This window comes from Ailuropoda melanoleuca, chromosome 10 (assembly GCF_002007445.2).
Source record: "Ailuropoda melanoleuca isolate Jingjing chromosome 10, ASM200744v2, whole genome shotgun sequence".
Classification (NCBI taxonomy): Eukaryota; Metazoa; Chordata; class Mammalia; order Carnivora; family Ursidae; genus Ailuropoda; species Ailuropoda melanoleuca.
Genome location: NC_048227.1, coordinates 16,075,311 through 16,102,542, shown reverse-complemented (window position 1 = coordinate 16,102,542; position 27,232 = coordinate 16,075,311). Strand labels below are relative to the sequence as shown.

General features: G+C 49.5%; 3 protein-coding genes across 9 annotated transcripts in view; all 3 read left to right on the top strand.

Moving 5' to 3' along the window:
• SRCAP (Snf2 related CREBBP activator protein) overlaps positions 1 to 10,389 on the top strand; it is a 31,899-nt gene extending 21,510 nt beyond the window's left edge. For 3 of the 6 annotated variants that reach the window (XM_019805457.2, XM_002924764.4, XM_019805458.2), the window contains 9 exons: positions 1,051 to 1,316; positions 1,453 to 1,655; positions 3,727 to 3,896; positions 4,047 to 4,243; positions 4,339 to 4,453; positions 4,877 to 4,996; positions 6,760 to 6,954; positions 7,107 to 7,190; positions 7,303 to 10,389. In XM_019805457.2, coding sequence (XP_019661016.2) covers positions 1,051 to 1,316; positions 1,453 to 1,655; positions 3,727 to 3,896; positions 4,047 to 4,243; positions 4,339 to 4,453; positions 4,877 to 4,996; positions 6,760 to 6,954; positions 7,107 to 7,190; positions 7,303 to 9,993 — 4,041 coding nt within the window. In that variant the 3' untranslated portion in view covers positions 9,994 to 10,389. The remainder of the gene's footprint in view (positions 1 to 1,050; positions 1,317 to 1,452; positions 1,656 to 3,726; positions 3,897 to 4,046; positions 4,244 to 4,338; positions 4,454 to 4,876; positions 4,997 to 6,759; positions 6,955 to 7,106; positions 7,191 to 7,302) is intronic. The other 3 variants (XM_034670104.1, XM_034670106.1, XM_034670105.1) reach the window with 1 other exon arrangement.
• Positions 10,390 to 10,528: 139 nt separating this feature from the next.
• TMEM265 (transmembrane protein 265) lies at positions 10,529 to 13,946 on the top strand. Its single transcript, XM_002924763.4, has 3 exons — positions 10,529 to 10,976; positions 12,025 to 12,195; positions 13,456 to 13,946. The coding sequence occupies exons 2-3, from the start codon at positions 12,028 to 12,030 to the stop codon at positions 13,615 to 13,617; spliced, it is 330 nt and encodes a 109-aa protein (XP_002924809.1). The 5' UTR covers positions 10,529 to 10,976; positions 12,025 to 12,027; the 3' UTR covers positions 13,618 to 13,946.
• On the top strand, positions 12,057 to 27,157 carry PHKG2 (phosphorylase kinase catalytic subunit gamma 2). 2 transcript variants are annotated; one of them, XM_034670111.1, is made up of 11 exons: positions 12,057 to 12,195; positions 17,415 to 17,712; positions 18,041 to 18,153; positions 22,281 to 22,456; positions 22,732 to 22,786; positions 23,808 to 23,873; positions 23,954 to 24,117; positions 25,938 to 26,028; positions 26,129 to 26,282; positions 26,355 to 26,480; positions 26,584 to 27,157. In XM_034670111.1, the coding sequence occupies exons 3-11, from the start codon at positions 18,059 to 18,061 to the stop codon at positions 26,875 to 26,877; spliced, it is 1,221 nt and encodes a 406-aa protein (XP_034526002.1). In that variant the 5' UTR covers positions 12,057 to 12,195; positions 17,415 to 17,712; positions 18,041 to 18,058; the 3' UTR covers positions 26,878 to 27,157. The 2 variants fall into 2 exon arrangements, with proteins under 2 accessions (XP_034526002.1, XP_002924808.1); XM_002924762.4 differs by having other exon boundaries at positions 17,415 to 17,639; positions 26,584 to 26,877.
• The last annotated feature ends 75 nt before the right edge of the window (positions 27,158 to 27,232 follow it).

Genomic DNA, 27,232 nt, shown 5'->3' with positions numbered 1-27,232 from the left:
CACCTGCCCTTTTTAATTGGGTTATTTTACTGATTTGAAAGAGTTCCCTATATATTCTGGATACAAATACCTTTTCAGATGTGTGATTTACAAGTATTTTCTCCTTTGCTACTACTTTTGAGAACTGGCCTGTTGTGCTAGGATGCTTTCCTTTTTCACTTTGATCACCAGGAGCTTTAGAGGTCAGTTTAAGGGAGCAGTCAGGAAGGGAGATTTGGGACATTGCTTTTTTTTCCAGGACCATCGCCTAGGGTCCATCTCCTTCATTTGTTCATTCTAATAGCAGCTATTTATTGAGAGCCTACTTGGTGCCAGATAACTGAGCTAGATAGTGAGTGAGCAAGACCAGATATGTTCGTGTTACCGTTATACAGTTTTGTGGATAGAAGACATTAGTCAAAGATTCATACAGATGTAAAACTACCAGTGTGGTAAGTACTGCAAAAAAAGAGGTAGTTTTATAGCCTGTGAAGCCTGAAATGCTAGTGATGGGAAAGGACTGGGTCAAAGTCCTACAGATTTCCTATCTGCCAGGGCACTCCCCTTTTCTCTCTTAGGGTGATGAAACCTAAATGTCTGATTAGCTTTTCCCATCCTGCCCCATTCCAGTTTGGCCCTTGGCAGAAACCTGGATTTGATTAGCCATTCTCTCCTGGTCAGTGATTGGAGGAGGGCTTTTAATAATTGTTTTGGATCCACTTCAAGAAGGCAAATTAACTTGAATGTTGTGGAGTAAGTGTTATATAAAAATCATCTATTTTATAAGCTTGTTAGATATACAGATCTTAATTTTGAATATTTAGGTATTCTGTTTGGTGGCATACACAGGAGGGTCAGGTTTTTTTTGTGGAGAAGTTATTTTGTAGGACATTATGAAAGGAGTAATTCTCATTATTGACAGCTTGGAAAACCACTAAAAGCATAATGTAGTTTTGAATCCTATGGTTTTCTTAGGTTATGTTTAATTCTGGGATGAATGGTCAGGTTTTCTATGAGGACACTGATCACTTTTTCTGTGTTTTTTTTTTTTTTTTCTTCTCTCATCCCCAGGACTCTCTGGAGGAAAAGCGGAAGCGGCAGCGATCTGAACGCCTGGAACGGATTTTCCAACTTAGTGAGGCTCATGGGGCCCTGGCACCTGTGTATGGGACTGAAGTCCTGGATTTCTGTACCCTGCCCCAACCTGTTGCCAGCCCCATCGGCCCTCGTTCTCCTGGCCCCAGCCACCCCACCTTTTGGACTTATACCGAGGCTGCCCGCCAGGCTGTACTGTTTCCCCAGCAACGACTAGACCAGCTGTCAGAAATCATTGAGAGGTTGGCAGGGCTAAGTGCTAATGGGAAGCGGGTCTTGGGGCCTCTGAGTGGATGTAGTGGTTAGGGCTGGTGAAGGTGCACTTTTGGGGCCTTTCAGAGTTCCATCTTTTATACTGCTTGCCTTCTTCCTTCACAGGTTCATCTTTGTCATGCCTCCTGTGGAGGCACCTCCCCCTTCCCTGCATGCCTGCCACCCACCTCCTTGGCTGGCCCCACGTCAGGCAGCCTTCCAGGAGCAATTGGCCTGTGAGCTCTGGCCCCGGGCTCGTCCTTTGCACCGTATTGTGTGTAACATGCGCACCCAGTTCCCTGACTTGAGGCTCATCCAGTATGACTGTGGTAAGTTCATTGGTTACTGAGGATCCCTTGACCTTTTTTCCCCTCTGTTAATACCAAGACTATATCAAAGGGATGCTATACATAGATTTTTGTGAATTTAATTAAACATTAGACAGTTTTTCAGGCTATGTTTATAGGCAAGATGGAGAAATGTAGGCCTTATGATGGATTCCTGACATTCCTGAATTTGATGAAAGTTGAAAATGTGTGCTAACTCATTCATTCAATAATTATTTTGTGAGTATCTGTTGTATTTTGCTAATCATTTGTGATACAATGGCAAATAAGATAGCACAGCATAGAGTTTTCAGATTCATGGGGAAACGTGCAAGGTGGTACAAGACTGCACAGTAAATAGTAAGTTTTGTTTTGGGAAGACAGAAGGATCTTCCTGTCTTTGGTTAGAATCTTGTTGGTTAGAATGCATTTGGCTGTAAGTGGTGGAAAACTGACCAATAGTGGCTTCAACCACAAGAGCATTTATTGTTTCCTTAATGAGAAATTCTGAGAATAGTGGTATATGACTGGTTCAGCTTACTGATGTCTTCATGGACCCAGGACCTTCTGGTCTTTCTGCCATCCTTAGCTTTTATCTCTTTATTCTCATGTTTATTTCTTGATGATCTTACCATGGCTGCCACAACTCCAGGGAGCACAGCAATGCTCTGAGCAGGAAGCAGGACTTGAGATAAAATATTCTCAGCATGTTTCTCTTTGTGGGGAGTGGGGAGAAAGTTCCCTTCATTGACTATGCCTCACGGCTTACTTCCTTAATTTGTGCCATATCCCCATCCCTAGAATAATCACTGACAAAGGGAAATGGCAAAGAGGAACTATGGCTCTTTTAGACCAATCATGATTTATCTTTTGGGGTTGGGTTGGGGCTTATCATCTCTGGGATCAAGTGATCTCTGCCGGGTGTCTACAGTGTAAATCAGGTTCTTTTAAGCAAGAATATCTTTTGGACAGTAGTGAATCATGTCTGCTACAACCCAGCAGAGAGATTTCTGTAGTAACGTGTTTGGAAATTTTCTAAATGACCTTAGAATGTAAGATAGCAAAATTTTTATTAATATATATTCAATAAATATTTTAGTAAAAAAATAACTTTGTGGGGCGCCTGGGTGGCACAGCGGTTGGGCGTCTGCCTTTGGCTCAGGGCGTGATCCCGGCATTGTGAGATCGAGCCCCACATCAGGCTCCTCTGCTATGAGCCTGCTTCTTCCTCTCCCACTCCCTGCTTGTGTTCCCTGTCTCGCTGGCTGTCTCTATCTCTGTCGAATAAATAAATAAAATCTTTAAAAAAAAAAAAACTTTGTAACATTTGAAACCATTTAGAGTAGATGAATTGAAAGTCTTTGTTAAAAACATTCAAATTGATATATCAGAAACATAGAAGGTATTTCTATGTTTGATGGGAGGTTGAACTCTAGATAACCTCATAAGATCCTCTCTCCGTGGTTCTGATCTCAGGGATCTTCAATCCTTGTATGTAAGTCATGACATCCAGCGGATGTTGTTGATGTCTGTCCTGTCAATCTGTTTTGTGTTTCAGCTGACATAACTCAGTGTAGTTCTTAAGGATTTCCTTCCTGCTCCTACACCATTGAGGGTTCCCTTTTTCCCCTGAGGGTCTATATGTTACCCTACTCATGGTTAGACACAGAAGATAGATCCAAGACAGGAGCAGACTGAAGAGGTGGGTCCCATGAGAAAAGAAAATAAAGTTAAATATTTTTAAAAAAATATTTAATTAATTTATTTTAGAGAGCACGTGTATGGGGGGTGGGATGGGGAAGAACAGGGAAAGAGAATCTGAAGCAGACTCTGCTGATTGTGGAGCCCAACACAGGGCTCAGTCTCATGACCCTGAGATCATGACCTGAGCCAAAACCAAGACTGAGACACTGAGCCACCCAGGTGCCCCTAAAGTTGAATATTTTTGATCTCCTAGGCTAATTGAAACCCTTGCCTAAAGCTTTTATTGTTTTTCAACCACGGTCATTCAGCGCTAAGTGTTCTCCCTATTCTAGCTTATAACAAGGTTCCTGTACCCATCATTTTTCTTCAGGAAAGTTGCAAACATTGGCAGTGCTGTTGCGACAGCTCAAGGCGGAGGGCCACCGGGTGCTCATATTCACCCAGATGACCCGGATGCTGGATGTATTGGAACAGTTTCTCACCTACCATGGCCACCTCTACTTGCGTCTGGATGGGTCTACTAGAGTTGAACAGAGACAGGTAACCTGGGGATCTGCAGCCCTTTGAGGCTCACCTCAGCCACTGTCTGCATTTTCCAGACCTCAGGGTCCCAGAAGGGGCCCCACTAAGCCCCTTGGGTCTGTTTTGGAGGATATGTCTCCTGATACTGTCTTTTGTCTTCCTCTCTAGGCTTTGATGGAACGATTCAATGCAGACAAACGCATATTCTGCTTCATCCTTTCAACTCGGAGTGGGGGTGTGGGTGTGAATCTGACAGGAGCAGACACTGTTGTTTTTTATGACAGCGACTGGAATCCCACCATGGATGCTCAGGCCCAGGATCGCTGTCACCGAATTGGCCAGACCCGAGATGTCCACATCTACAGGTATTACCTAGTCTTCCCTCACCTTGCATCCTCTTTACTGATAGGGTTTTATTAATGTATTTGGCTTTTTACACATGGCCTTCATCACTCCTTAGACTTATCAGTGAACGGACAGTGGAGGAGAACATCCTAAAAAAGGCAAATCAGAAGAGAATGTTGGGAGACATGGCCATTGAGGGAGGCAACTTCACCACAGCCTATTTTAAACAGGTACTAAGATCTTCCAGTCTATGCTGGAGAGAACTGCTGTGCCCATAGGGGTTGCTCCTGCTTATTAAAGTGGATGCTGAGGCGCCTGGGTGGCTCTGTCGGTTAAGCGTCCACTCTTGGTTTTGGCTCAGGCCGTGATCTCTTGGGATTGAGCCCCACATTGGGCTCCGCGCTCAGCAGTTGTCTGCTTGAAAGATTCTGTTCCTGTGCCCCTCCCCTCAAGTGCGTGTGCTCTCTCTCTTTCTGTTTCTAAGATAAATGAATAAATCTTTAAAAAAAAAAAACAACGAAGTTACTTTGGTCTTCACAGATCTGCCTCTTCAACTAGTGACATTTCCGATTATTTCTAAGAGCTGTTATCTCACAGTAGACTTGGGCCCAGCATTCCATTGGCTCCGACACTTCTGTCTATTCTCTCCAAAGCAGACCATCCGAGAGCTGTTTGATATGCCCCTGGAAGAGCCATCTGGCTCATCTGCACCCTCTGCCCTTGAAGAGGAGGAAGAGACTGTGGCCAGCAAGCAGACCCATATCCTGGAACAGGTGAAAAAAGACCAGATAATCTCTAGAGTAGAGCTGATAGTTACGGTGTGTGTTGTCCAGGGGGAAAGAATGTGTCTGCTGCTTCCCGGATGACTGTTGGCCTTTAATAGTTGTGAGTAGATTGCTTATTGGTTCATAAGATTTCATAGAAGAAAGACAGGATTTGGAATCCTCAGTTACAGGTTTGAATTCTCACAGTACTTCTTACTAATTGTATTTGTTAAGGCAAGTCTGCTTAATCTTCTGTGCCTGAAATCTTACTTTCCACTTTTCTGAGCTGCTGATGGGAAGGAAGTAACTGAGGATGAGATGGAATAGTGGATGTAGAAGTGCTTTGTATGGGGTGTAGCCTCTCGTTCTCTAAACACTGATTGATGCATAATAGAATCACTTGGGGAGGCTTTTGGCTTTTTATTTTTTTAAATAGGTTCCACACCCGGCATGGGGCTCCACGAACTCACGACCTTGAGATTAACAGTCACATTCTCTACTAACTGAGCCAGCCAGATACCCTTGGAGAGCTTTTTTTTTCTTTTTTTTTTTTAAAGATTTTATTTATTTATTTGACAGAGACAGAGACAGCCAGCGAGAGAGGGAACACAAGCAGGGGGAGTGGGAGAGGAAGAAGCAGGCTCATAGCGGAGGAGCCTGATGTGGGGCTCGATCCCGTAATGCCGGGATCACGCCCTGAGCCGAAGGCAGACGCTTAACCGCTGTGCCACCCAGGCGCCCCCCTTGGAGAGCTTTTTAAAGGATTGATTCCGGGGCGCCTGGGTGGCTCAGTTGTTAAGCGTCTGCCTTCGGCTCAGGGCGTGATCCTGGCATTCTGGGATCGAGCCCCACATCAGGCTCCTGGGAGCCTGTTTCTTCCTCTCCCACTCCCCCTGCTCGTGTTCCCTCTCTTGCTGGCTGTCTCTCTCTCTGTCAAATGAATTTAAAAAAAAAAAAAAAAAAGGATTGATTCCTGGAACCCCATCTGACAATCTACTAAATTGTGATTTGGGGGGGCAAAGGCTGGGCATTTGTATTTTTTCAGAAGTAGATGTTGGGAACTACAGGGTACAGTACCATGGAGGGGTTTTTCCTACCAGGTGCTGCCCCTGATTGCTGAGCACACTCTTAGGTTGCATCCCTTGGTGACTTTGGTATGAGCTTTCTGAATATTCATCATGGGGGAAAAAATCAGATGTGCTTAGTCTCTTGTCAAGAGGTTATCTCAGTGCAAAAAAGAATTAGGGATTTTTTTAATTTAAAGCTTTCTGGGACTGCTCTTTTAAGGAGATCTAAGGCTGACTTGAAGAGGAAGCAGAACTAGAGATTTCTAAAACAGTTACTTGCTTATTGGGGGTCTTCCAAGTGAAATCTAGTTCATCCTATGTGGAATACTCTATTGCTTTGATAACTTTGAGGGCTCAGAAGACAGTTGAGTTCAGTTATATACCTGGTTTGGTATAAACATGGCCTCAAATTTTTGTCAGAATCAAACCACAAGGGGCAGCTGGGTGGCTCGGATGGTTAAGCGTCTGCCTTTGGCCTAGGTCATGATCCCAGGGTCCTGGGATCGAGCCCTGTGGTGGGCTCCCTGCTCAGTGGGGAATCTGCTTCTCCCTCTGCCTTTCCCCTGGCTTGTGTGCGCATGCACTCTCTCTCTCTCGCTCTCTGTCTCTCTCAAATAGATAAAATCTTAAAAAAAAAAAAAAAAAGAATTAACCACAGGATGTGGAATTCTTTAATTCTCGTTTTTCTTCCCCATACCTTTGCAGGCACTGTGTCGGGCAGAGGATGAAGAGGATATCCGTGCGGCCACTCAGGCCAAGGCTGAACAGGTGGCTGAGCTTGCAGAATTCAATGAGAATGATGGGTTTCCTGCTGGTGAGGGAGAGGAGGCCAGCCGGCCTGGGGCTGAGGATGAAGAGATGTCCCGAGCTGAGCAGGAAATTGCTGCCCTTGTAGAACAGGTCAGTGTTAGACCCACTAGTTCTCAACCTTACCCTTCACAGTTTCTTCTTCTGGACCTTGTGATCCTCCTCCTATTTTCTCTGGTGAAAATAAGGGTGATGGGCCCTGGTTACCAAGTCCCTATGTTCATCGCCACTGCTCCTTCCCACAGCTGACGCCCATTGAGCGCTATGCCATGAAATTCCTGGAAGCTTCACTGGAGGAGGTGAGCCGAGAGGAGCTCAAGCAGGCAGAAGTGAGTATTTCTAGGGAGTGGGGATGGAAGTGAGAATTGGGTGCTTTCTGCCTACTCCCCACCCTCCTTGCCTCCCTCTGACCACCCACCATTTGGGCTCTCTTGTTGGTAGGAACAAGTGGAAGCTGCCCGCAAGGACCTGGACCAAGCCAAGGAGGAGGTGTTCCGCCTACCCCAAGAGGAGGAGGAGGGGCCAGGGGCTGGGGATGAGGTTTCCTGTGGGACTGGTGGAGGCAGTCACCGGCGCAGTAAGAAGGCCAAGGCCCCTGAAAGGCCAGGGACTCGCGTCAGTGAGCGTCTTCGTGGAGCCCGGGCTGAGACTCAAGGGGCAAACCACACTCCTGTCACATCCACCCATCATACCCGCAGCACTTCCACACCCCCACGCTGCAGCCCTGCCAGGGAGAGAGTTCCCCGGCCAGCACCTAGGCCTCGACCCACTCCAGCTTCAGCTCCTGCTGTAATTCCTGCCCCAATCCCTGTTCCAATCCCTGCCCCGATCCCCATTTCAGCCCCAAATCCAATAACCATGCTTCCTGTTCATATCTTGCCTTCTCCCCCACTTCCTCCTTCACAGATTCCTCCCTCTTGTTCTTCTGCCTGTACCCCTCCTCCTGCCTGTACCCCTCCACCAGCTCATACCCCACCTCCCACCCAGACCTCTCTCTCAACTCCTTCCTCCCCTCTCCTGCTTGGTCTACCTTCTGTGCCCGTCTCTCCCCCAGTCACCAACCTCCCCTTGGGCTTGGGGCCTGAGACAGAGCTGTGTGCGCAAGCACTGGTATCCACCGAGTCCCCGGAGCTGGCTGATATGGCCAGTTCCGAGACTTCCCCGCTTACTCTTGTGCCCCCTAAGGATCTGTTGCCAGTTGCTGTTGAGATCCTGCCTATATCAGAGAAGAACCTTTCTCTCGCCTCTTCTGCACCTAGCCCAACCCTGGAGGCTGACAGCGTCCCCAACGGTCAAGAGCAGGAAGTGCCAGAGCCTGCTGAGGGGACCATCCTCACAGTGCTGCCTGATGGTGAGGAGGTGCCCTCGTGTCTGAGTGAGAGCAATGGGCTGGATCTCCCACCTTCAGCAGCATCTGATGAGCTACTTCCGGAGCCACTGGAGGCTGACAAGAGCTCAGAAGAGCTGGTGGAGGCCCAGACCCCAACCTCCAGCCCAGAGAAGCCACAGGAACTTGTTTCAGCAGAAGTCGCAGCCCCATCAACGTCATCCTCCGCCACCTCCTCACCTGAGAGTCCTTCACCTGCCCGGCCCCCTCGGCGTCGCACCAGTGCTGATGTAGAAATTAGGGGTCAGGGGGCTGGTCGCCCAGGGCAGCCTCCAGGCCCCAAAGTGCTCCGCAAGCTGCCAGGACGGCTGGTGACTGTGGTTGAGGAGAAGGAACTGGTGAGACGACGGCGACAGCAGCGGGGAACTGCCAGCATCCTAGTGCCTGGGGTCTCTGAGACTGGTGCCAGCCCGGGAAGCCCATCTGCCCGCAGCATGTCGGGGCCAGAATCCTCACCTCCCACCAGTGGGCCCTGTGAAGCTGCTCCCCCATCCACACTGCCCACCCCAACCCAGCAACCCTTCATAGCTCGCCGTCGCATTGAGCTGGGGGTGACTGGTGGGGGCAGCCCAGAGAATGGAGAAGGGCCACTGCTTGCCATCACCCCTCCAGCTGTGAAACGTCGGAGGGGGAGGCCCCCCAAGAAGAACAGGTCTCCAGCAGATGCTGGGCGAGGGGTGGATGAGGTACCTTCATCCACCTGTAAGGGAAAAACCAATGGGGCTGACCCAGTCCCTGGGGCTGAGACCCTTATTGTTGCGGAGCCTGTCCTGGGACCCCAGCTTAGTCCTGGGCCCCAGCCTCTTGGACCCCAGCCAATTCACAGACCCGAGCCCATCATCCTATCACCTGTGGAGAAAAGAAGGCGTGGGCGGCCCCCTAAGGCACGAGATTTGCCCATTCCTGGGACCATTTCCTCTCCAGGGGATGGCAACTTAGAGAGCCGGACACAGCCACTCCCGCTACCACCTCCCCTGCCACCACTCCCACCACTCCTAGCCTGTCCCACTGCTACTGTCGCCAACACTGTCACCAATCTCACCATTTCAGCATCCCCACCCAAGCGGAAGCGGGGCCGACCTCCCAAGAATCCACCATCACCTCGGCCCAGCCAGCTCCCTGTCTTGGACCGTGACAGCTCTTCTGTTCTTGAGAGCTGTGGATTGGGGAGGCGGCGGCAACCCCAGGGCCAGGGGGAGAGTGAGGGTAGTTCCTCTGATGAGGACGGAAGCCGCCCCCTCACCCGCCTGGCCCGCTTGCGGCTTGAAGCAGAGGGAATGCGGGGACGAAAGAGTGAAGGGTCCATGGTGGTGGCTGTAATTCAGGATGACCTGGATTTAGCAGATAGTGGACCAGGCGGGTTAGAATTGACACCTCCCGTGGTCTCGTTAGCTCCAAAACTGCGCTCGACCCGGCTGCGTCCAGGGTCTCTAGTCCCCCCACTAGAGACTGAGAAGGTGCCTCGCAAACGGGCAGGGGCCCCAGTTGCTGGGGGTCCTGGGCTCGCAAAGCGGGGCCGCCTACAGCCCCCAAGTCCCCTGGGACCTGAGGGTTCAGTAGAGGAGTCCGAGGCTGAAGCGTCAGGTGAGGAGGAGGAAGGGGATGGGACCCCACGTCGCCGGCCTGGCCCCCGCCGACTTGGTGGGGCCACCAACCAAGGGGACCAGCGCATCCTGCGCAGCAGTGCCCCTCCCCACCTGGCTGGCCCTACCATTAGTCACAGAGGCCGCAAAGCCAAGACGTGAGTGGCTGCCCCTCCACCTAGGCTTTCCGCCACGGCCCCTCTCCCTCCACAACCAGGCCTGACTCTGTTAACCACTACTTGAAGTCTTGAGGGGGAAAGCCTCCAGGGAGACATAGGGGCCTTCTCCCTTCTTTCCACCAAAGTAGGGGGTAGGCAACTGGTTGTCATGGAAACGGGGCTCTTCACATACCCCCTTCCCTTCCACCCCACATGGCTGGGCAGTGTTAAGGGTGGCAAGATAGTCTCTGTCCCCACCCCCTTGTACTTGATTCCCCAGCTATCTTTCACAGCCCCCCACCCTTAGGGGAAGGGGGAGGGGCTTCTCTCTACCATGAGTTTTTTTTTTTTTCTTTTTTTTTTAAGAAGAAAAAAATAATAAACTTAGTTTCTGTATGAGCATCCGCGTAAGGAAGCTTCTGATTTTCTGGTCTGGTGGAGGGTTGGGTGGGAACTTGGGCATCGTTTTCCTCTCTCTTGTTCTTGCCAAAACCCTAGTACCTGATCTCTAACCCTGAATTATGTGTCTTTGAGGCAGAAATCACCCAAGAGGAGAAAAGATTGGCAAATCTGATCTGGTAGGGGTACCTTTCCCTAGAGTTTCAGTTTTAAGTCACTCCAACTCATACTTTTTTTCTCTCCTATTCCCTTAGTTCCTGGACTTTCCCTCAGAGCGCTCTGATGCCTCAGACTTTTCCCTGCTTTTACCCCTCTTGCTCAAATGCTTTCACACCTTTTCCAGAGGGCAGGCATCCTATCTCTAGTTGTTCCATCCCCCCCCCCCCATTTGCTTTCCTCCATCTAGCCAAACTAGTTTGAGTCAGCCACACCCCCTTCTGAGCTCCTGGGGCCTTTTGGGTGGTGGCTGGCCACCCAACCCCACCCCTGGGCTTGGCTTGGAGACCTGAGTCAGCTCCATCTCCACCCAAGCCAAATCAAACCTGAGGCAGGAGCCGAAACTCACAGACCCTCGAGGCGTATAGCCAGGTAAGAGACCCTGTTCGTTTTTACATTGTCTTTGGTCTCAACTCCCTGGACCCTCTCCTTGCATTCTCCCCCTAATGGGTGTATCTGTGTTTACCTCATCAGTTCTTGCCTCGTCCCCACTCTCCTGCAGCGTCGTGGCAGAGAGTCTGTGCTCTGCTTATCTTGCGTCCTTTCACTCTATCCTTTGTTGCTTGTGTCAGAGAACTGCAAATGGCGCCATTTTGTGTAGGATGTAGGGGGATGGTTGGAGAGGAGGGTGGAAAGGTCGTTTGATGCCACAGCTCAGAGGACTTGAGAAGTTAGGGAGATGAGAAATGATTAAGTAGGACATCATTATGCAGGTTTCTGTGTGGGTTATGAGGTCATAGTGTTAATCTGAATATATTGTGTGGCCTGGGTTCAAATGGAGAGAAGAGGTGGCAGGGAGTCAGCATAGCAAAGGAGGCCCAATTTGGGGAGGTAGTGTTTTTCTGATGTTCAGCTTCCTCAACTATGCAGAGAGCTTAGTTGGGTCCTTCCCCGCCCCCGTCCCTGTTTTCATCCGCTGTGTTTTCACATGAAATGGCTGCTCTGTTTGAAGTGGGGTATCAGGGCTTAGGGTGCCTTTCTGTGACCCCTCAATATTCAGGGGCAGCTTCTGAGGGACTTGAGAGAATTTTAAGGCCATCTGAAATACAGTTTAAAAACTGGTTTGTGTAGTGTGATTCCTAGCAGGTTTTGAGGTTTGGTGTTTCTCCTGCTTGTCAGCGTGCACCTTGTCATTTTGTTTTTCCCTACTTGTCAAAACAGTTAAGTAATACAGATAATGCAGATAATGTTCATGCCGGCTTGCCTTTAAAGACTCAGAATCTTAGGCTGAGAAAAAAGGATTCTGGCCGCACATTTCCTCTCTTGGTCTATGAGTCATGAGAGGAATTCCCCAGTAAGGCAGCATTCCTGAGAGTTGGGCTAGGTCACCAGGACACATCAGAGAGAGGGGTGGAGTCTGACCAAGCGAGATCAATGGCTCAGTTGTTGGGCTTATGAGTACCTTGACTATCGCCCACAGGTGATGGAGGACGAGGAGAAGGCAGTGGACACCTTGGTGAGCAACATGGAAGCTGCTCATTCTCCATCCCCCATCCGCTGCTGCTGGCTCCGCCTCCGCTACTTGGCAGCTACTAGCATTATCTGTGGCTGCTCTTGCCTGGGAGTCGTGGCCCTTGTGTTTGCCGTTAAGGTGAGGAATGCAATTCCTGTGGGAGCAGGGGGGTGGGTGTAGTTAGGCAATGGTTTAGTGCATTTGATCTATCTACATTGATCACACAGCTACTAAGTACTTATCAGAGCTTGGCTCTTGGCCTGGTGTCAGAAATGAGAATAAGATATGATTCCTGCCCTCAAAGGGCCCACAGTCTAATGAAAGAACTGTGAAAATGGGTAATTAATGGAATGTAGCTCGTCAGTTTAGTGATGGAGGAAACACAAGGTATTCTGGAAGCTAGGGAGGATATGTATGTGTGATTACATACGTGCATATGTAGAGTAGGTGACGGGAAAGTAACCTTAAAGGATGAGTGACTAAGGGTGAAAGGACATTCCAGGTAAAGGGAGCAGTGTGTACAAACGCCTGGACTATTAGTTCCGCATGACTGGACCAGTGAGAAATGGTGACAGATGAAACCAGAGGGCCCAGATTCCCAAGGGCCTCCCAATGCTGTGCTTGGAGTTTAAACTTTATCTTGAAAGTACTGGGGAGTACTTTCAAGAGTTTTTGCAGAGAAGAGTGCCACGGTCAGGTTTGTGTTTCAAGGCCTACATGGAGGATGGCTCGGAAGGGGCAGGACTGGAGGCAGTTGAGCAGCGATTAGAGCAGTCTGTAGCAGTCGGGAAGAAGCTGTGGGGTGTTTGAGAGGACTCCACCATTTCCAAACACCTAACCAAAACTGCACGTATACCTTTTGAAAGGCCATACAGGCTAACTTAAATATCATGCTGAAATTTTCTCAACCCTGGTTGTTGTTTTAACGATCAGAAACTGTATTCTTATCATCATGAGAATTTCTGACTTCGTCAGGTCAAAATCATTAAAAGAATCCTTAATAATGAAAGCGATGAGGCCCATTGAGCTAATGAGAAGGGAGTGTTGTTTGGCTGGACAGGAGGGAAATACTCTAAGATAGCTCACGGTTTCTTGCCAAGGATTCCAAATTCTGAATGAATGTGGGATGAGTAGGAAAGGATGGGGGATAAAAGGATTGGAAAGTACTTTTCCCATATGTGATCTTGTGAGCTAACAACGGCTACTCGGAAAAGTACCCAGAGCTGAGTGGGAACCTTACTTTGCAGATGAGGCATGAGAACTAGACACTGGAGAGGGAGGGCAGGGGGTTGGGGTGTCAGGTTTTGAGCCATGACAAGGATGGAGGATTGGTGTCGGGCAGTGGGCACTTTGGGGCAGAAGCAGGGGGAGAACCTAACCAAAAACCTGCCCCCACAGGCGGAAGAGCGGCATAAGGCAGGCCGGTTCGAGGAGGCAGTGCACTTGGGGGCCCGGGCCCGGAACTTCATCTTGGCCAGCTTTGCTGTCTGGCTTGCTGTCCTCATTCTGGGCCCCCTGCTTCTGTGGCTGCTCTCCTACGCCATCGCCCAGGCTGAGTGACCCTGGGTGGCCTCTGCTGAGAGTCAGTGAGACCTCCTGGATCCTGCAGTGCGGCATTGCTAGGGTCTGAGGCCAGCAGTGGTCCTTCCTGGCTGGAAGGATGGTGCCTCTCTCAAAGGGCTTTGGAAGAGCTCTTCCAGACCTTTCTAAGAGGAGGCAGCAGCTGAAACTGTCGAGGGGAGGCCAGCCTGCTCTGTTCTTTCAGTGTCCACCATCCCGTTTCCCCCAGCCTGCTACATCCTAGGGGCCTCGACCCAGAGGTGGGGTTGAAGACTAGGCCTGATTTTATTAGAATTTGTTTTGTAATAAAAATCTTTTTTAGTGGTGAATGCTCCTGTCTAATTGTTGTTCCCCTCTTTTCCCTGGGCTCTTGGCGAGAGCCAGAATGGACATCTGATGGCAAAAGTCTGCATTTTCCCTTACTTAGGAGCTCCAAGAGGATTTTTCTTTTTTTCCTTCTCCTGAAAGTTTCCCTTCTTGGAAAGACCCCAGCTTCTCCCTTGCACATCAGTGGAGAGACCCTGCGGCCCGATAGGAAAGGAGCAGCTGCCGCTACTCTTTATGGAGTGCTTCCTATATCCCAGGCTGTGTCCCTAAGCACTTTCTATTACCTAACTCCTTCAGCCCTCACAGCCACTCAGTAGGTGGTACCATTGTTTTCATTTTATAGATGAGGAAGCAGGCACCCAAGGTCATACAGCTAGTGAGAGGCCGAGCTGGCATTGAAGCCAGACGCTTTGTTTCCAGAGTTGAGAGAGGAATGAAAGGGTTGGATGGCAGCAGCAAGTGAATTTCTGCTCTGGATATGAAGCTCTAGATTCTGGATTCTGGATTATAATGAATTTTCATATCCTTTGTCTTGGGCCTCCTGGTAATATTTTAAACATTTAAATTGTGAAGTATATCACAATATCCAAGATGATTACGTAGCTTTTAAGTTAACACAAAGCAAACATCTGAAAACCACCATTCAGTAACGACAATTGTTTAGACCCCTCCCAATCACTCCTCCTTCCTTTCATCCCACAGATACCTAGCATTCTGACTTCTAATAATGGAGTTTAGTTTTGCCTGCATTTGAACATTGCATAAATGGAATCCTATGTATTTTTATGTCTGGCTTCTTTTACTTAACACTGTTGGTGAGATCAATATTTGATGTAGCTGTAGTTGTCATCACTGCATAGTATTCCATTACATGAATATATTGACGATTTATCCATTTTCTGTTGGTGGACTTTGGGGATGATTCCATTTTGGGGATATTATGACTCTTGCCGCTATGGACATTCTTATGCATGTCTCTTGGAGTACATGTGCCCTGGGAATTGAATTTTGGGGGTGTTTTACCATAATTCAGAGACCAGCAGAACACTTAAAGGAATTAGAAATATATGTTGCACACTGAAGAGAGAAGATTAAAGGGGAAGATGGTTGTCTTCCATGTTCCAAAGTGCTACAGGAAGGAAAAGTGAAGAGTACCCATTGCTGGTCCCACTGGGTAGAAGCCATGCCTAGGGCAGTGGCTCTCAATCTCAGCTTCACAATAGAACCCCTTGGGGAGCTTTAAAAAGTTCTTATGCCTGGGCTTCAGCCCTACAGATTCCAATTTAATTGGTGTAAAGTGCTGCCTGCCTGGGCATCAGGGTAACACATTTTAGATTTTTTTTACAGAAACCTTTTTTTAAAGCTAATATTTCATTAATCAGCAGCTTTAGGTTACTAGAGGGGACCATATCCCATTCTCCCAAAGTGATTAAGTGAGATCTTGGTATTTTTTTTTTTGTTTACTTTTTTTTTTAGGTCTTGCTGGGTTTGTTTTGTTTTGTTTTGTTTTTTAAGATTTTATTTATTTATTTGACAGAGGTATAGACAGCCAGCGAGAGAGGGAACACAAGCAGGGGGAGTGGGAGAGGAAGAAGCAGGCTCATAGCGGAAGAGCCTGATGTGGGGCTTGATCCCACAATGCTGGGATCACGCCCTGAGCTGAAGGCAGACGCTTAACCACCGTGCCACTCAGGTGCCCCAAGGTCTTGCTGTTTTTAACCTCAATTTTGAAAAAAATTTCAAACCTACTGAACAATAAAAGAATAGTACAATGAACTCGTGTGCTCTTCACCTAGGTTTATAATTTTTAATATTTCACCACATTTGTTTTAGATCTTTCTAAATACACATATTATTATTGCAGAGCCATTTGAGAGTAAGCAGAAGGCCCTTCGTTCCTAAATTCCTATTTACAATTTTTAGGGTCAGTATGGTCTCAGATTGTTTTTTAGTTCAGTTTGTTTTATCCATTGCTGTCATCCTTCTTAAAATATTTGGTTGAGGTATAATTTATATGAAGTACACAGATCTTACGTGTGTCTCTTGGTGAATGTTGCGCATGAACCCATCTGTATAATCACCACCTAGGTGACTAGAACATTGCTAGCAGTCAGAAGGCTCCCTCATGGCTCTCTTGTTTCATTATTCTTTTTGTTTCTGATTTTGACCGGTGGAGATTGCATCAGCCTGGTTCTTGTGTCCTGATAAGTCTGCACATTTCTTCACTTGCTTTCTGGCACAAATTATTCCAGGCTCACCTTATTACGCTTTCTCTGCTCTAGCCTGGGAATTGGCCATTTCTCCCAAGGAGTCCTGGTTCCTTGAACTGGGAACTGTTACTTTGAAATCAATATCTAGACTAACTGTGCTCATTCTCCTGAGATGCTCCTGCTTCTAGGCCCTTTCAGAGGTTAGAGCTAGAAAATATCTATTTTAAATCTATGTTTAAAATGATCCCTCCAGTTTCAATCAGTCATAAGGTTCTTTCCTTTCCCCATCTCAAATTCCATAGTCCCACAGTAAGAACCTTGGCTGCCAAATACATCAATGTTTATTCATTTGCAAATATATATAAATATAAAAATGTATATTCACTTGCTGGATTTCTGAATAATTATCCCACTATACTACCAAACAATAAGCCTACCAAGTAAAGTTCAAGGTTTATTTGCAATTACTTTGTCTTTAGATTGATGGTATAAAGTCAAAATACTGTTAAAAAGTTACTTGGATTCGTATTTCTCTTATATGGTTGTGATCCCAAAGTGACATTTCTAAGATAGTTGTTAGAAGATTAAATGAATTCATTCTGTACCTCTTCTGCTGGAACATAACCTCCACAAGGGTAAGGACTCCCCCCCCACCTCCACCACCCCCGCTGATAGTTTAGCGTTTAGACGCTCGGCAAATATTTATTGAATGAGTAGGTGAATGCCAGGATTGAGCTGTGCACTGAAAAGGCTTATGAAGTCAGTCGCTCCCGGCATATCACAACTCGGCAGGCTTAGAACGGAGTGTGATACTTCCCAAGGCTTATGGGAGGCGGTGGTGGAAGACTGGAAAATGTATAACCCCAGATGGTGAGCACGAGGGCTTTGGAGGTATTCAAGTATTAGAGTAGCCAGAGGACTAAGAAGCCACTTCTGGTTGACGGGCTGTGGTTCGTCCAAGTCCACAACAGGCAGCAGGTTGGGGTCCAAGCTGCGTGCTCCAAGCGTTTTAAGAGCTGGAGGCGGCCCCTCAAAGCATGCACTTTGGACCAGGCCTTCAGTTTTTAAAAGAGCGGATTTGGATAGTGATGCTAGGCGGGAATGAGGGAGCCATGCCCAAGTCAGAGAACCGGAGGCGCTATGAGTCTCGCGCTCTGGATACCCAGAAGTCACACTTCCGGGTAAACCCAACTTCCGGGTCCCATTCCGGGCCTCCAGCCCCACTAGTCAACAAGCTCCGCCCTCTGTCGTCCCCTGCAGATTCTGTGCGCTGATTGGCTGCATCTGAAGCCCCGCCCTAGCGTCCCAGACTTAGGTAACTCCGAGCTCCAACGCCCGCGCCAACCTCGGGACTCCGCGCTTCGTATTGGACTGCCAATTTCCAATCGGAAGGGTTTTTGAATCTCAATCTTCAAGCGGCGCTGGCCATTTGCGGACGGGTGGGGGCGGGGCCTGGGGTCTTCGCCGGTGCCGCCCGGGGGTAAGGTAAGGGACTGGAGGCGAACCCCGCGACAGAGCGGCTTCGTGTCGACCCTGGCTTCTCTCTCCTCCCCCGCTGGTGAGCCTGCGCGAGCCCCCGCGCCCCGTCCCAGCGCCGGCCCAAGTGCGCCTGCGCAGCAACAGCCACCTGCCAGTGTGCCCCTTCCCTTCGTCCTCCGCACCTTTTCCCTTCCCCTCCCCCGCCCCCCTCCCTGCCCCTGACACCCCTCCCGCCCCCAGGCCTTTCGTAGGGTCTCCCCAGCCCTGATCCTTCCCCCACCCCGTCCCCATCCCCGAGGATCCTGGCGCCCCAGCCGCAAGGGCTGCGCCTCCGCGACCCGCGATGTGCGTCCTCCCAGAGCCTGTGGGCCTCACTGCCCTCACTGCCCTCCATTTCCTCCACACAGCCCCCCACCACCTTCAGAATGACGCTGGACGTGGGGCCGGAGGATGAGCTGCCCGACTGGGCCGCGGCCAAGGAATTTTACCAGAAGTACGACCCTAAGGACGTCATTGGCAGGTGAGGCTTAAGCCAGGGAAACAGAGGTCCAGAGAGGTCGCGCCCTAGCCAGAATACAAGGTTCCGTCTGAGGGCTGGATAGTTCTAAATGATAACAAACAGTGGTTAGTGGAGGAACATTTGGTGACTAAACTGTTTCTCTAGGTCAGTCCCCATTTCTTCCAGATTCACTCATTTATGTGTTCAACAAATATAGTTAAAGCAACTATGCTGCCAGACACAAAGCTAAACACAGGGAGGGTAGAACAGATGTTTGTGCCTTGGCGGTGAAGTGACTGAAAGAGACACATGAGCATTCAAGTAGTATCAGGTTGTGGGATGGGGCTCAGAAAACCACAGCTTTCCACAAGGGGTGATATTTGGGTCTTGAAGGATGAGTAGGAGTTCAGCATGCAGAGAAAAGACGGAAGGCCTCACCTGTAGAGACAGTGGTGGGTACACTTATTCATCCAAGGTTTCCTAAGAATGTACAGTGTGCTGGTGCACTGTGCGAGGCACTCGGGATACAAGCCCCACATGTTTTCTGTTCTCCTGGAGGTTGTATTTCAGTGGTAGAGACAGACGACAAACACAAAAACAAGATCAAGGTCATCATCTGCTTGGGTGATGGGATGAGAGTAATGGGGCTGAGACTCGAAGGATGGGAATGAACAGGATATATTTGGGGCAGAGGGAACAGCAAAGGCAAAGGCAAGAAAGGGCCTATTCTAAGCAATAGGCAGAAGATCATGGTGACTAGAACATAGTAAGAGTGGGACAAGGTGGAGGAAATTAAGTTGGGAGAGGTAAGTAGAGGTTCGATTGTGCAGGGCCTTAGGCCATGATAAAGAATTTAGATTTTATTCTAGTGAAACTGGTAGTTTCAAACAGGGCAGTTAACATGGTGTCATTTATATTTCTGTGATTTGGGGGCTAGGAGCTTAGCCTTTCTGTGCCTCAGCTTCGCCATTTAGGTTGGGAATAAAAATAGACCCTACCTTGTAGGTTGCTGTGAGGATGGGAAAAATTAATATGACTGTCTTAGAACTCTTCCTGGCACGTGGTAAGTGCACAACACAAGTGTGTTATTACATTTTTAAAAAGATCATTCTGGCTTTTGTGTAGAGAATGGATAGGAGGGGGACAAGAATGGATGTGTAGAGACCAGTTAGGAAGCTGTTGATTGATTCAGGTGACAGATGGTGATGGTTTGGATTTGAGTGGTGGTGGTAGAGATGGGGAGAAGTGGATAGATTGAAGTGATGATTTGAAGAGAGACTGATACAGTTTCCGGAGAGACTGGATATGGGCCATAAGAGGAAGGGAAGGAAACAGGAATAACATCTAAGGTTTGGGTTTGAGTGCCTTAGTACCATTTTCTGAAACGAAGAAGGCCGAGGAGGATCGGATTGCTGGGAAGGCTGAGCAAGTCAAGAGTTCAATTTTGGAGACATGAAGTTTGAGATATCCAACCTAAGCTGTCAAGTGGGTACATGTGTCTGCAACTCGAGAGAGAGCTGGGCTAGAGCAATAAATCTGGGAGGCATTAGAATAAAAGTAGTAGCTGGTGAGAAAATATATGGAAAGAAGTGAAAGGGGCCAAGTCATGCCCTGGGGCATGTCACCGTTAAGGGGTTAGAAAAGGAGGAGTCAGCAAGGGAGACTAAGGAGATAGCATCTGTGAGTTTGAAATAAAAACACAGGGGCGCCTGGGTAGCGCAGTCGTTAAGCGTCTGCCTTCGGCTCAGGGCGTGATCCCGGCGTTCCGGGATCGAGTCCCACATCAGGCTCCTCGGCTAGGAGCCTGCTTCTTCCTCTCCCACTCCCCCTGCTTGTATTCCCTCTCTCGCTGGCTGTCTCTCTGTCACATAAATAAATAAAATCTTAAAAAAAAAAAAAAGAATAAATATGAAGTAAAAACACAGAAAGAATGTGCTTCTAGAAGGTTGCCATGGTTTGCTGTGATCAGTGTTGCTGAGGCCAGGAAAGCAGAAAGGGCTATGACTATTAGATTTGTTCAGACTTCTTTCAGATATCACATGGAGATGTTAAAAAGACCTTTGGTATCAGGAATTCCGGAAAGGAATCAAGGGTTGAGGCAGTGCAGTGGGAGTCATTTGCACAGTTGGTACTTAAATCCCCCAGGACTGGGTGGAGGTCATCAGGGGCAAAGAGTATCTGGAAAAGAAGAGAGCTGAGATCCAAGTCCTAAGTGGATGCAGGGCTTCAGGACCAGATAAGGGAGGATTCACTGAGGCTAGGAGAGCCCTTAGGGAAGAACAGTGGTTCCACTGCCACGGGGTGCAGAAAGAGCAGTTTTGGAGAAAGCAGGTCAGGGGATAGGGTCCTTATCTCATTCCAGCATGACTGTAGTAGCATCATCCCTGGTCACTGTCTTTTCCCTGTGCTTCTCCTGCACAGTAAATTACTTGCACACTCTAAATGAGTTCCCAGAGTACCAGTTTCTTCACATATAAAGGTCTGAAGCCTTAAAAGAGCTTGCTGCATTCTAGAAATTGGTGATAAGTTATAAGTCACTGAAGCAAAGATTGAATGGCAGGGGCCAAAAATGAGGCCAAAAAGAAACCGAGACCATTTGGTGAAGGCCTTGAATGACAGGTGAAGGAACTGGGATTTGACTTCTATCTTGCAGGTAATAGGGAGGCAGTATAGAGAGAAAACAATTTTGAGTGCCCTCCATAGTTAATTCTATAAGGTTGACATTATTAGGTCTCACTTAAAAAGAGCATAGTTGCTCTAGGGGTCCCACTGAGGAATGAGGGAACACTTAGAACTTAGTAGAGAATTTAAGCTGGAAAGTTGTTAAGCAGCAGATGACATAATTGGGGTGGTCATAAGCAGCTCATTCTGGAAGCAGTGCAGTGGATGGGTTGCAGTGGCTGAGGCTGGCAGCAGGGAGATCAGTGGGGAGGCTGTTACGGCTATGGGGGTGGAGTACCAGGAAACAGATTTGAGAAACACACAGAATGGAGTGGACTGGTTGGGTGTGGTGAATTGTGAAGGAGAGGGAAAAGCCAAGAATCCTATGCCAAGATTTCTAGTTTGGGAGTCTGATCAAATGGCATTACCATTAATGGAGATCAGGGAATTAAAACTGTGAAGTGGCCAAGAGTAAGGCAGTAGGAAGTGGTGATCATTGTAGCAGCTGGAAGGTTCTTGTCCCACCTAAGATAGGAATTCAGATTTGAAAAGAACTCACTGACCAAACATAACACATCTGTGGGCTGTGTTTGGCTGGAGGGTCAGTGGTTTACATCTCTTGATGGAACCAGAGATGTGGGTCACAGGCATGCTAAGCAGAGGGAGTTATGTAAGGGCAAGGAAGCCATGAAGGGCAGCCAGGGAACCCGCACAGGAAATGTGGTATGAGGTCTGACCTTGGAGAGATTTGTATTTAGCCTGAGGTACTTGTAGGGTCATAAGGAATTGGTGACAGATTCCTAGCGAGGAAATACCTGTCTAGGACTTTATCTTCACCACGCCAAATGGGCTTTTCTGCTTCTACCTCATGTCTTCCGATATCTCTTCAAGATGTTGTTGGCCACATTTCAGGGCCGGCAAAGTGCAAGTCCAGAGACCTTATGTCAGCGGGTTACTTGGAGGTTAATTAGTGGCAAATCTGGGGCCTACACCAAGGTCACAACTTTGGTCTTCAAGTCAATGGTCTGATATTTCTCTTTGGAGCCTCTTACACTTGAGGTATTGTAGGAGAACTTTGGGATTTGGATGGGGTAATCAGGGAAGATTGAGTAAAATTCGGAGGAAGACTTAGATCATTTCTTCCTGCTTTCTCCTTGTGGGGTTCCAGGAGAAGGGGCAGGTTTTGGGGCTCAGTGTAGAAAGGACCTGCCTAAGCTTATCCATGCAGGGAATGGCAGCGACTGGGTTCGAACCCAGGACCCTCACCTCCCTTCCCCGTGAGCTTTGTGTTGCACCTTGCTGGGTACCCAGGTTGCTTGCTGAGGCTACTGTGACGCTCCCTAGGCCAGGGTGAGTGTCGGGAGGCTGCCCTGTTGTCCAGATGGGTCTTCAGAATATGGTGCAGTGGGTATGAGGATGGCAAGGCTCCACTCTGTGTGGAAACGAGAGCGGGAGGCCCTGACTCGTGTGCTGTCGGACTCTGGCAGAGGAGTGAGCTCCGTGGTGCGCCGTTGCATTCATCGAGCTACTGGCCATGAGTTTGCGGTGAAGATCATGGAAGTGACAGCTGAGCGACTGAGTCCCGAACAGCTAGAGGAGGTGCGAGAAGCCACGCGCCGAGAGACGCACATCCTTCGCCAGGTCGCCGGTCACCCCCACATCAGTGAGGCTGCGTTCCCTGCTCCTATTAGCTGCCAGCCACCTCCTGCTGGCCCTGCCCACGGCCCAGTTCCCCCAACACTGCCTCCACGCCTCTGCTCCCTCCGTCATGGCTCCACTCCACCTCCAAGCGTGGCCAGCCTTTGGGTCCCTACTGCCTCCTTTTGGTTCTCCTTCCTTCCCAATAACAGCCCACTGCCACCTCGGGGTGGAAAGCCCCTTTAACATGCATCCGCTCCTTTCCATCTCCGTATCTCTGCCTTTCTGCCTCTTTCCCAGTCACTCTCATCGATTCCTACGAGTCTTCTAGCTTCATGTTCCTGGTGTTTGACCTGTGAGTATCTCCCTGCCCTGATCTGAGAAGCCTCCTCCTCCCCTCCGTGCGTGGCCCCAGCCTGACAGCGCAGTGGGCTGACGCTACCCTGCTCACGCCTTCCTGTGTGCCCGTGGCTCAGGCCCCTCTCCCTAGGTGCCCTGATGAGGCCAGTTCTTCCAGGGTGTTTGTGACCAGCCAATTAAAAAGGGTTTTCATGACCCCTGGGGTCACTGTCCCAGTCCCCCGTGGTTGTAAAATTAGCAGGGAAGACTGTTTTAAGAGCTGACCCCTTATCAACAGATTCTCGCTCCCCCATCTCTTGCTGTTTAACACCCTACATGGTGTTTGTCTCTGCCATCAGTTCATTTCCTGGGTAGTCTAAATCCGAGTATGAGATGTTCTAGAGTATAATGTAAACGAGTGCAAAGGTACTTCAAAAGAGAATGGTTTGAATAGCAAATATTTAAGAGAGACCCCTGGAAAAATGTCACAAAGTCTTCAGAAATGACCCTCTGCAAAAGTTGGGGTTGGGGGGGCAGGTAGGAAGTGTCTGTTACCTTATCATGCAACTTTGCAGAACAATTCTATGCCCCCAAACAACACCTGATTTTGAGGATTGACGTAAAGCTGCAATTATAAACTCAGTTTTTAAAGACAAGATCAAAATAAAATCCTATTCAGCTTTTTTGCCATTCTTAACTGTGAAATTTTGGTCCATGGTCTAAGTAGATTCACTTTAAAAGGCTCACTTTGAATATAATTAGTCTCAGATAACGAGGACCTCCCATAAATTATTGCAAGAAGGCATTTATTCTTGCTAAAATAGTCCCCTCATGGCACAGTGCATATGTTTTGACTGCCAACCCAAACTGCCCCTGGCATCTAGTTCACCCTTTGAGCACCCTAATCGCTAAAAAAAAAAACCCAAAGAGGACTCTCTCTTCACCGAAATCTTCCATGGTATTTTCTTTGAGCACCGGCTTATTTTCTCAGTCCTCGTGTAAGGTACACCTACCTCCCAACCCCTCCTATCCCTTAGGATGCGGAAGGGAGAGCTGTTTGACTATCTCACAGAGAAGGTGGCCCTCTCAGAAAAGGAAACCAGGTAATGACTGAGTCTGCAGCCCATGGGGTGATCAGGGGGTGGGGTGGGGGGAACAGAGGAGCAGACCATGCCTCCCCCAGGTCCATCATGAGGTCTCTGCTGGAAGCAGTGAGCTTTCTCCATGCCAACAACATTGTACACCGAGACCTGAAGCCCGAGAATATTCTCCTAGATGACAATATGCAGATCCGACTTTCAGATTTTGGGTTCTCCTGCCACTTGGAACCTGGCGAGAAGCTTCGAGGTGAGGGGGCCTGGTGCCCTAAAAGGCTTGGGAGGGAAGGAGACCCAGGCCTGAGGCTGGTTAGCTGGCTCTGAGTAGCCAGGTACCAAGAAAAGGGGAGAAGTCAGTGAGCACTTGCCAGGTACCCTCTGGGTGCAAAGGCTCGTGAACATTCTGAGTGGGTTTCCTGGTCTGGGCGGGGGAGGGGACAGATGGAGCCGAGTGTGAGTGTGCAGATTGTGGCACACAGCAGGCAAGGGAAGGAACCATGCAGGGGAAGCCAGGAGGGAGGAGCACCTGATTCAGCTGCAGCGACCCACAGAGGAGGGGGCTCCAGAGCTGGGCCCGTCCCGAGGAAGAGGAGGGAGGGGGACTGAGAGGCCTCAGCTGCGTGTCTGGCTTTTGGTGCAGACAGGACCACAGTGTGCTGCTTAGGTGCAAGGAAGACCCTGGCGTGGCCGGACAGTGCTGCTCAGCGGGTGCACTGGGCCTCGCCCAATGTTCCTCCATTTGTTGTGACAGAAATAGTTTTAGTGCAAATGGAAAACTTCACAGAGTTTGACCGTGGACTCGTCAGAGCTGTTAACATTGTACTTTCTCTCCTTCAGTGGCTTTGGGCTGTGCTGTGAACAGCTAACGCTCACTGACACCACACTAAGTCTTTATACGGCTGCGTCCTCTAGATTCTCTTGACAAAAATTTGAGAGAGTGTCGAGATCACCATTTTATAAATGGGCTTAAAGAGATGAGGGGACCTGCCCATTGTAAGGTAGCTGGGACTTGAACTTGAACGGTCTGACTCCAGAGCTCATGTTCATAGCCTATGGACTTAACACATTTGTCTTGCGGATGCTGTGCTTTCTTTCCCTTTGGGCTTTCCCACATGCTTTTCCCCATTCTGGAACCATCTTTGCCCGTGCCCCACACCACCCTTGCCCTTGGCTTTGGGAATTCAGGTTTCCCTTTAAAGCTCCAGGGTAGGTTAGATCTCCTGCTTTCTCTTCTTGTATCTTCTCCCTTCAGGACACACATTTTACTCTGTTATTTTTTGTTTGCTTTCTGGTAGACAGCATGGTAAGGGCACGTCTAATTCCCCGGTGTCTAGTATGGTGCCTGGTACATGGTAGGCGTTCTTAAATACTTTTTGTAGGAATGAATTTCCCAGGAGAGTCAGGCCTATTAAGATTTCCTGGAAGTATGCCATGGAGCACAGTTCGGCAGCTGCTAGGACGGAAGATTGGTGCCGGAAGTGGTAGAAGCAGCTACAGATAACAGGCTTGGGTCAGGTCGTGGAGGGCTCTTGTGCTGCAGGAGGCTAGCCTTGTGCCCGAGGCCATTTGGGGGGGGCAGCCAGGGAAGGGTTTTAAATAAGGGACTTACCTGGTGTGTGCCTTAAGATCCCATATTCCTGCTCGTTCTTGAGTTTGAGTGGTGATTCCACTACACAGAATAGCGATCGTAGGAGGAAGAATCGATTTGGGCAGAAAGGAACATAGAAAAGAGTGAAGGTCTGTTTTCCATGTGTATTATGTACATAAAAACGTGGCATAAAGTTGTGTAAGGAGTGGGTGGGTGGGTTGGAGGTGGCAAAGATACAGTGGGGTGGGACTGTAAAATCAATGTGAAAGTCACCTTTTCCCAGGAAGGCCACCAGGAACCCTTGGTGGGTACTTGAGTTGTTCAGTAGGGATAGGGGCTAGGTCAGCCCCCAGCGGAGGGCGGGCAGGAGCAGAATGGGAACACTTACGGCCCTGGCAGTGTTGAGGCTCCAGCAGAGGTCTGGAGTTAGGGACCCTTGAAGGAGCTGGTGGCATCCATCAATCTCAGCTCTCTCTCCCCAGAGTTGTGTGGGACCCCAGGGTACCTAGCACCAGAGATCCTTAAATGCTCCATGGATGAGACCCACCCCGGCTACGGCAAGGAGGTCGACCTGTGAGTTTCTGGTCTCCCCGCTTCCTTCCTCCTTTGTGCCCTGTCGTTCAGCACATCTTGCCTGGCACCTAGTCCTGCCTCACTCTGCTCTCTTTCCCAGCTGGGCCTGCGGGGTGATTCTGTTTACACTCCTGGCTGGCTCACCACCATTCTGGCACCGACGCCAGATCCTGATGTTACGCATGATCATGGAGGGCCAGTACCAGTTTAGTTCACCCGAGTGGGATGACCGTTCCAACACTGTCAAAGACCTGGTGAGCTGGGGCCATGAGAGGGCTAGGAAGGAGGCCCAAGAGCTGCCTCTCATGCCCTGGGGTTTCCCCTAGATCTCAAAGCTGCTCCAGGTGGATCCCGAGGAGCGCCTGACAGCTGAACAAGCCCTACAGCACCCCTTCTTTGAGCGCTGTGAAGGCAGCCAACCTTGGAACCTCACCCCCCGCCAGCGGTTCCGGGTAAGCCTGAGAGCATCAGGGTCTGGGCCTGCTCCTCGGGCCCATGATCTTTCTCCTGTGGTGGCTGCTCCACTGGAGCTCACCCTGCCCCTCCCCTTCCCAGGTGGCAGTGTGGACCGTGCTTGCTGCTGGACGGGTGGCCTTAAGCACCCAGCGTGTCCGGCCACTGACCAAGAGTGCGCTGCTGAGGGACCCTTACGCGCTGCGGCCAGTGCGGCGCCTCATTGACAGCTGTGCCTTCCGGCTCTACGGGCACTGGGTGAAGAAGGGTGAGCAACAGAACCGAGCCGCCCTCTTCCAGCACCAGCCCCCTGGGCCGTTTCCCATCATGGGCCCCGAAGAGGAGGGGGACTCAGCTGCTATCACCGAGGAGGACGCCATGCTGGCAGTGGGCTAGCACTTCGGCCCCGGGGAACCAGAGTGCAGGACTCTCCAGGAGGAGGATTTTTATCATTCCAGCCCTTCCGGGCTTTGGCCTCAGGCCCCCCTGCCTGGCCAGGCCTACCACTGCTCATACCACCATAGGGACCAGCCCTGTGCACCTGTCCCCACCAGCCAGGGCTTTGGGATCAGAGCTGAGGTGGAAGGCAGCCGCTCGCAACAGCATGCCCGGCCTTGTCAGTGCTGCCTCTGCTGCATTTGCAATAAAATCCGCTGCGCGCCGGAGGGAGCCAGTGCCCGGTGTCTGGTGTCTGGTGTCTGGCTTCAGCAGCGGAGCCCAGAAGGTGCTCAGGAGGGGGGGCGGGGATGGG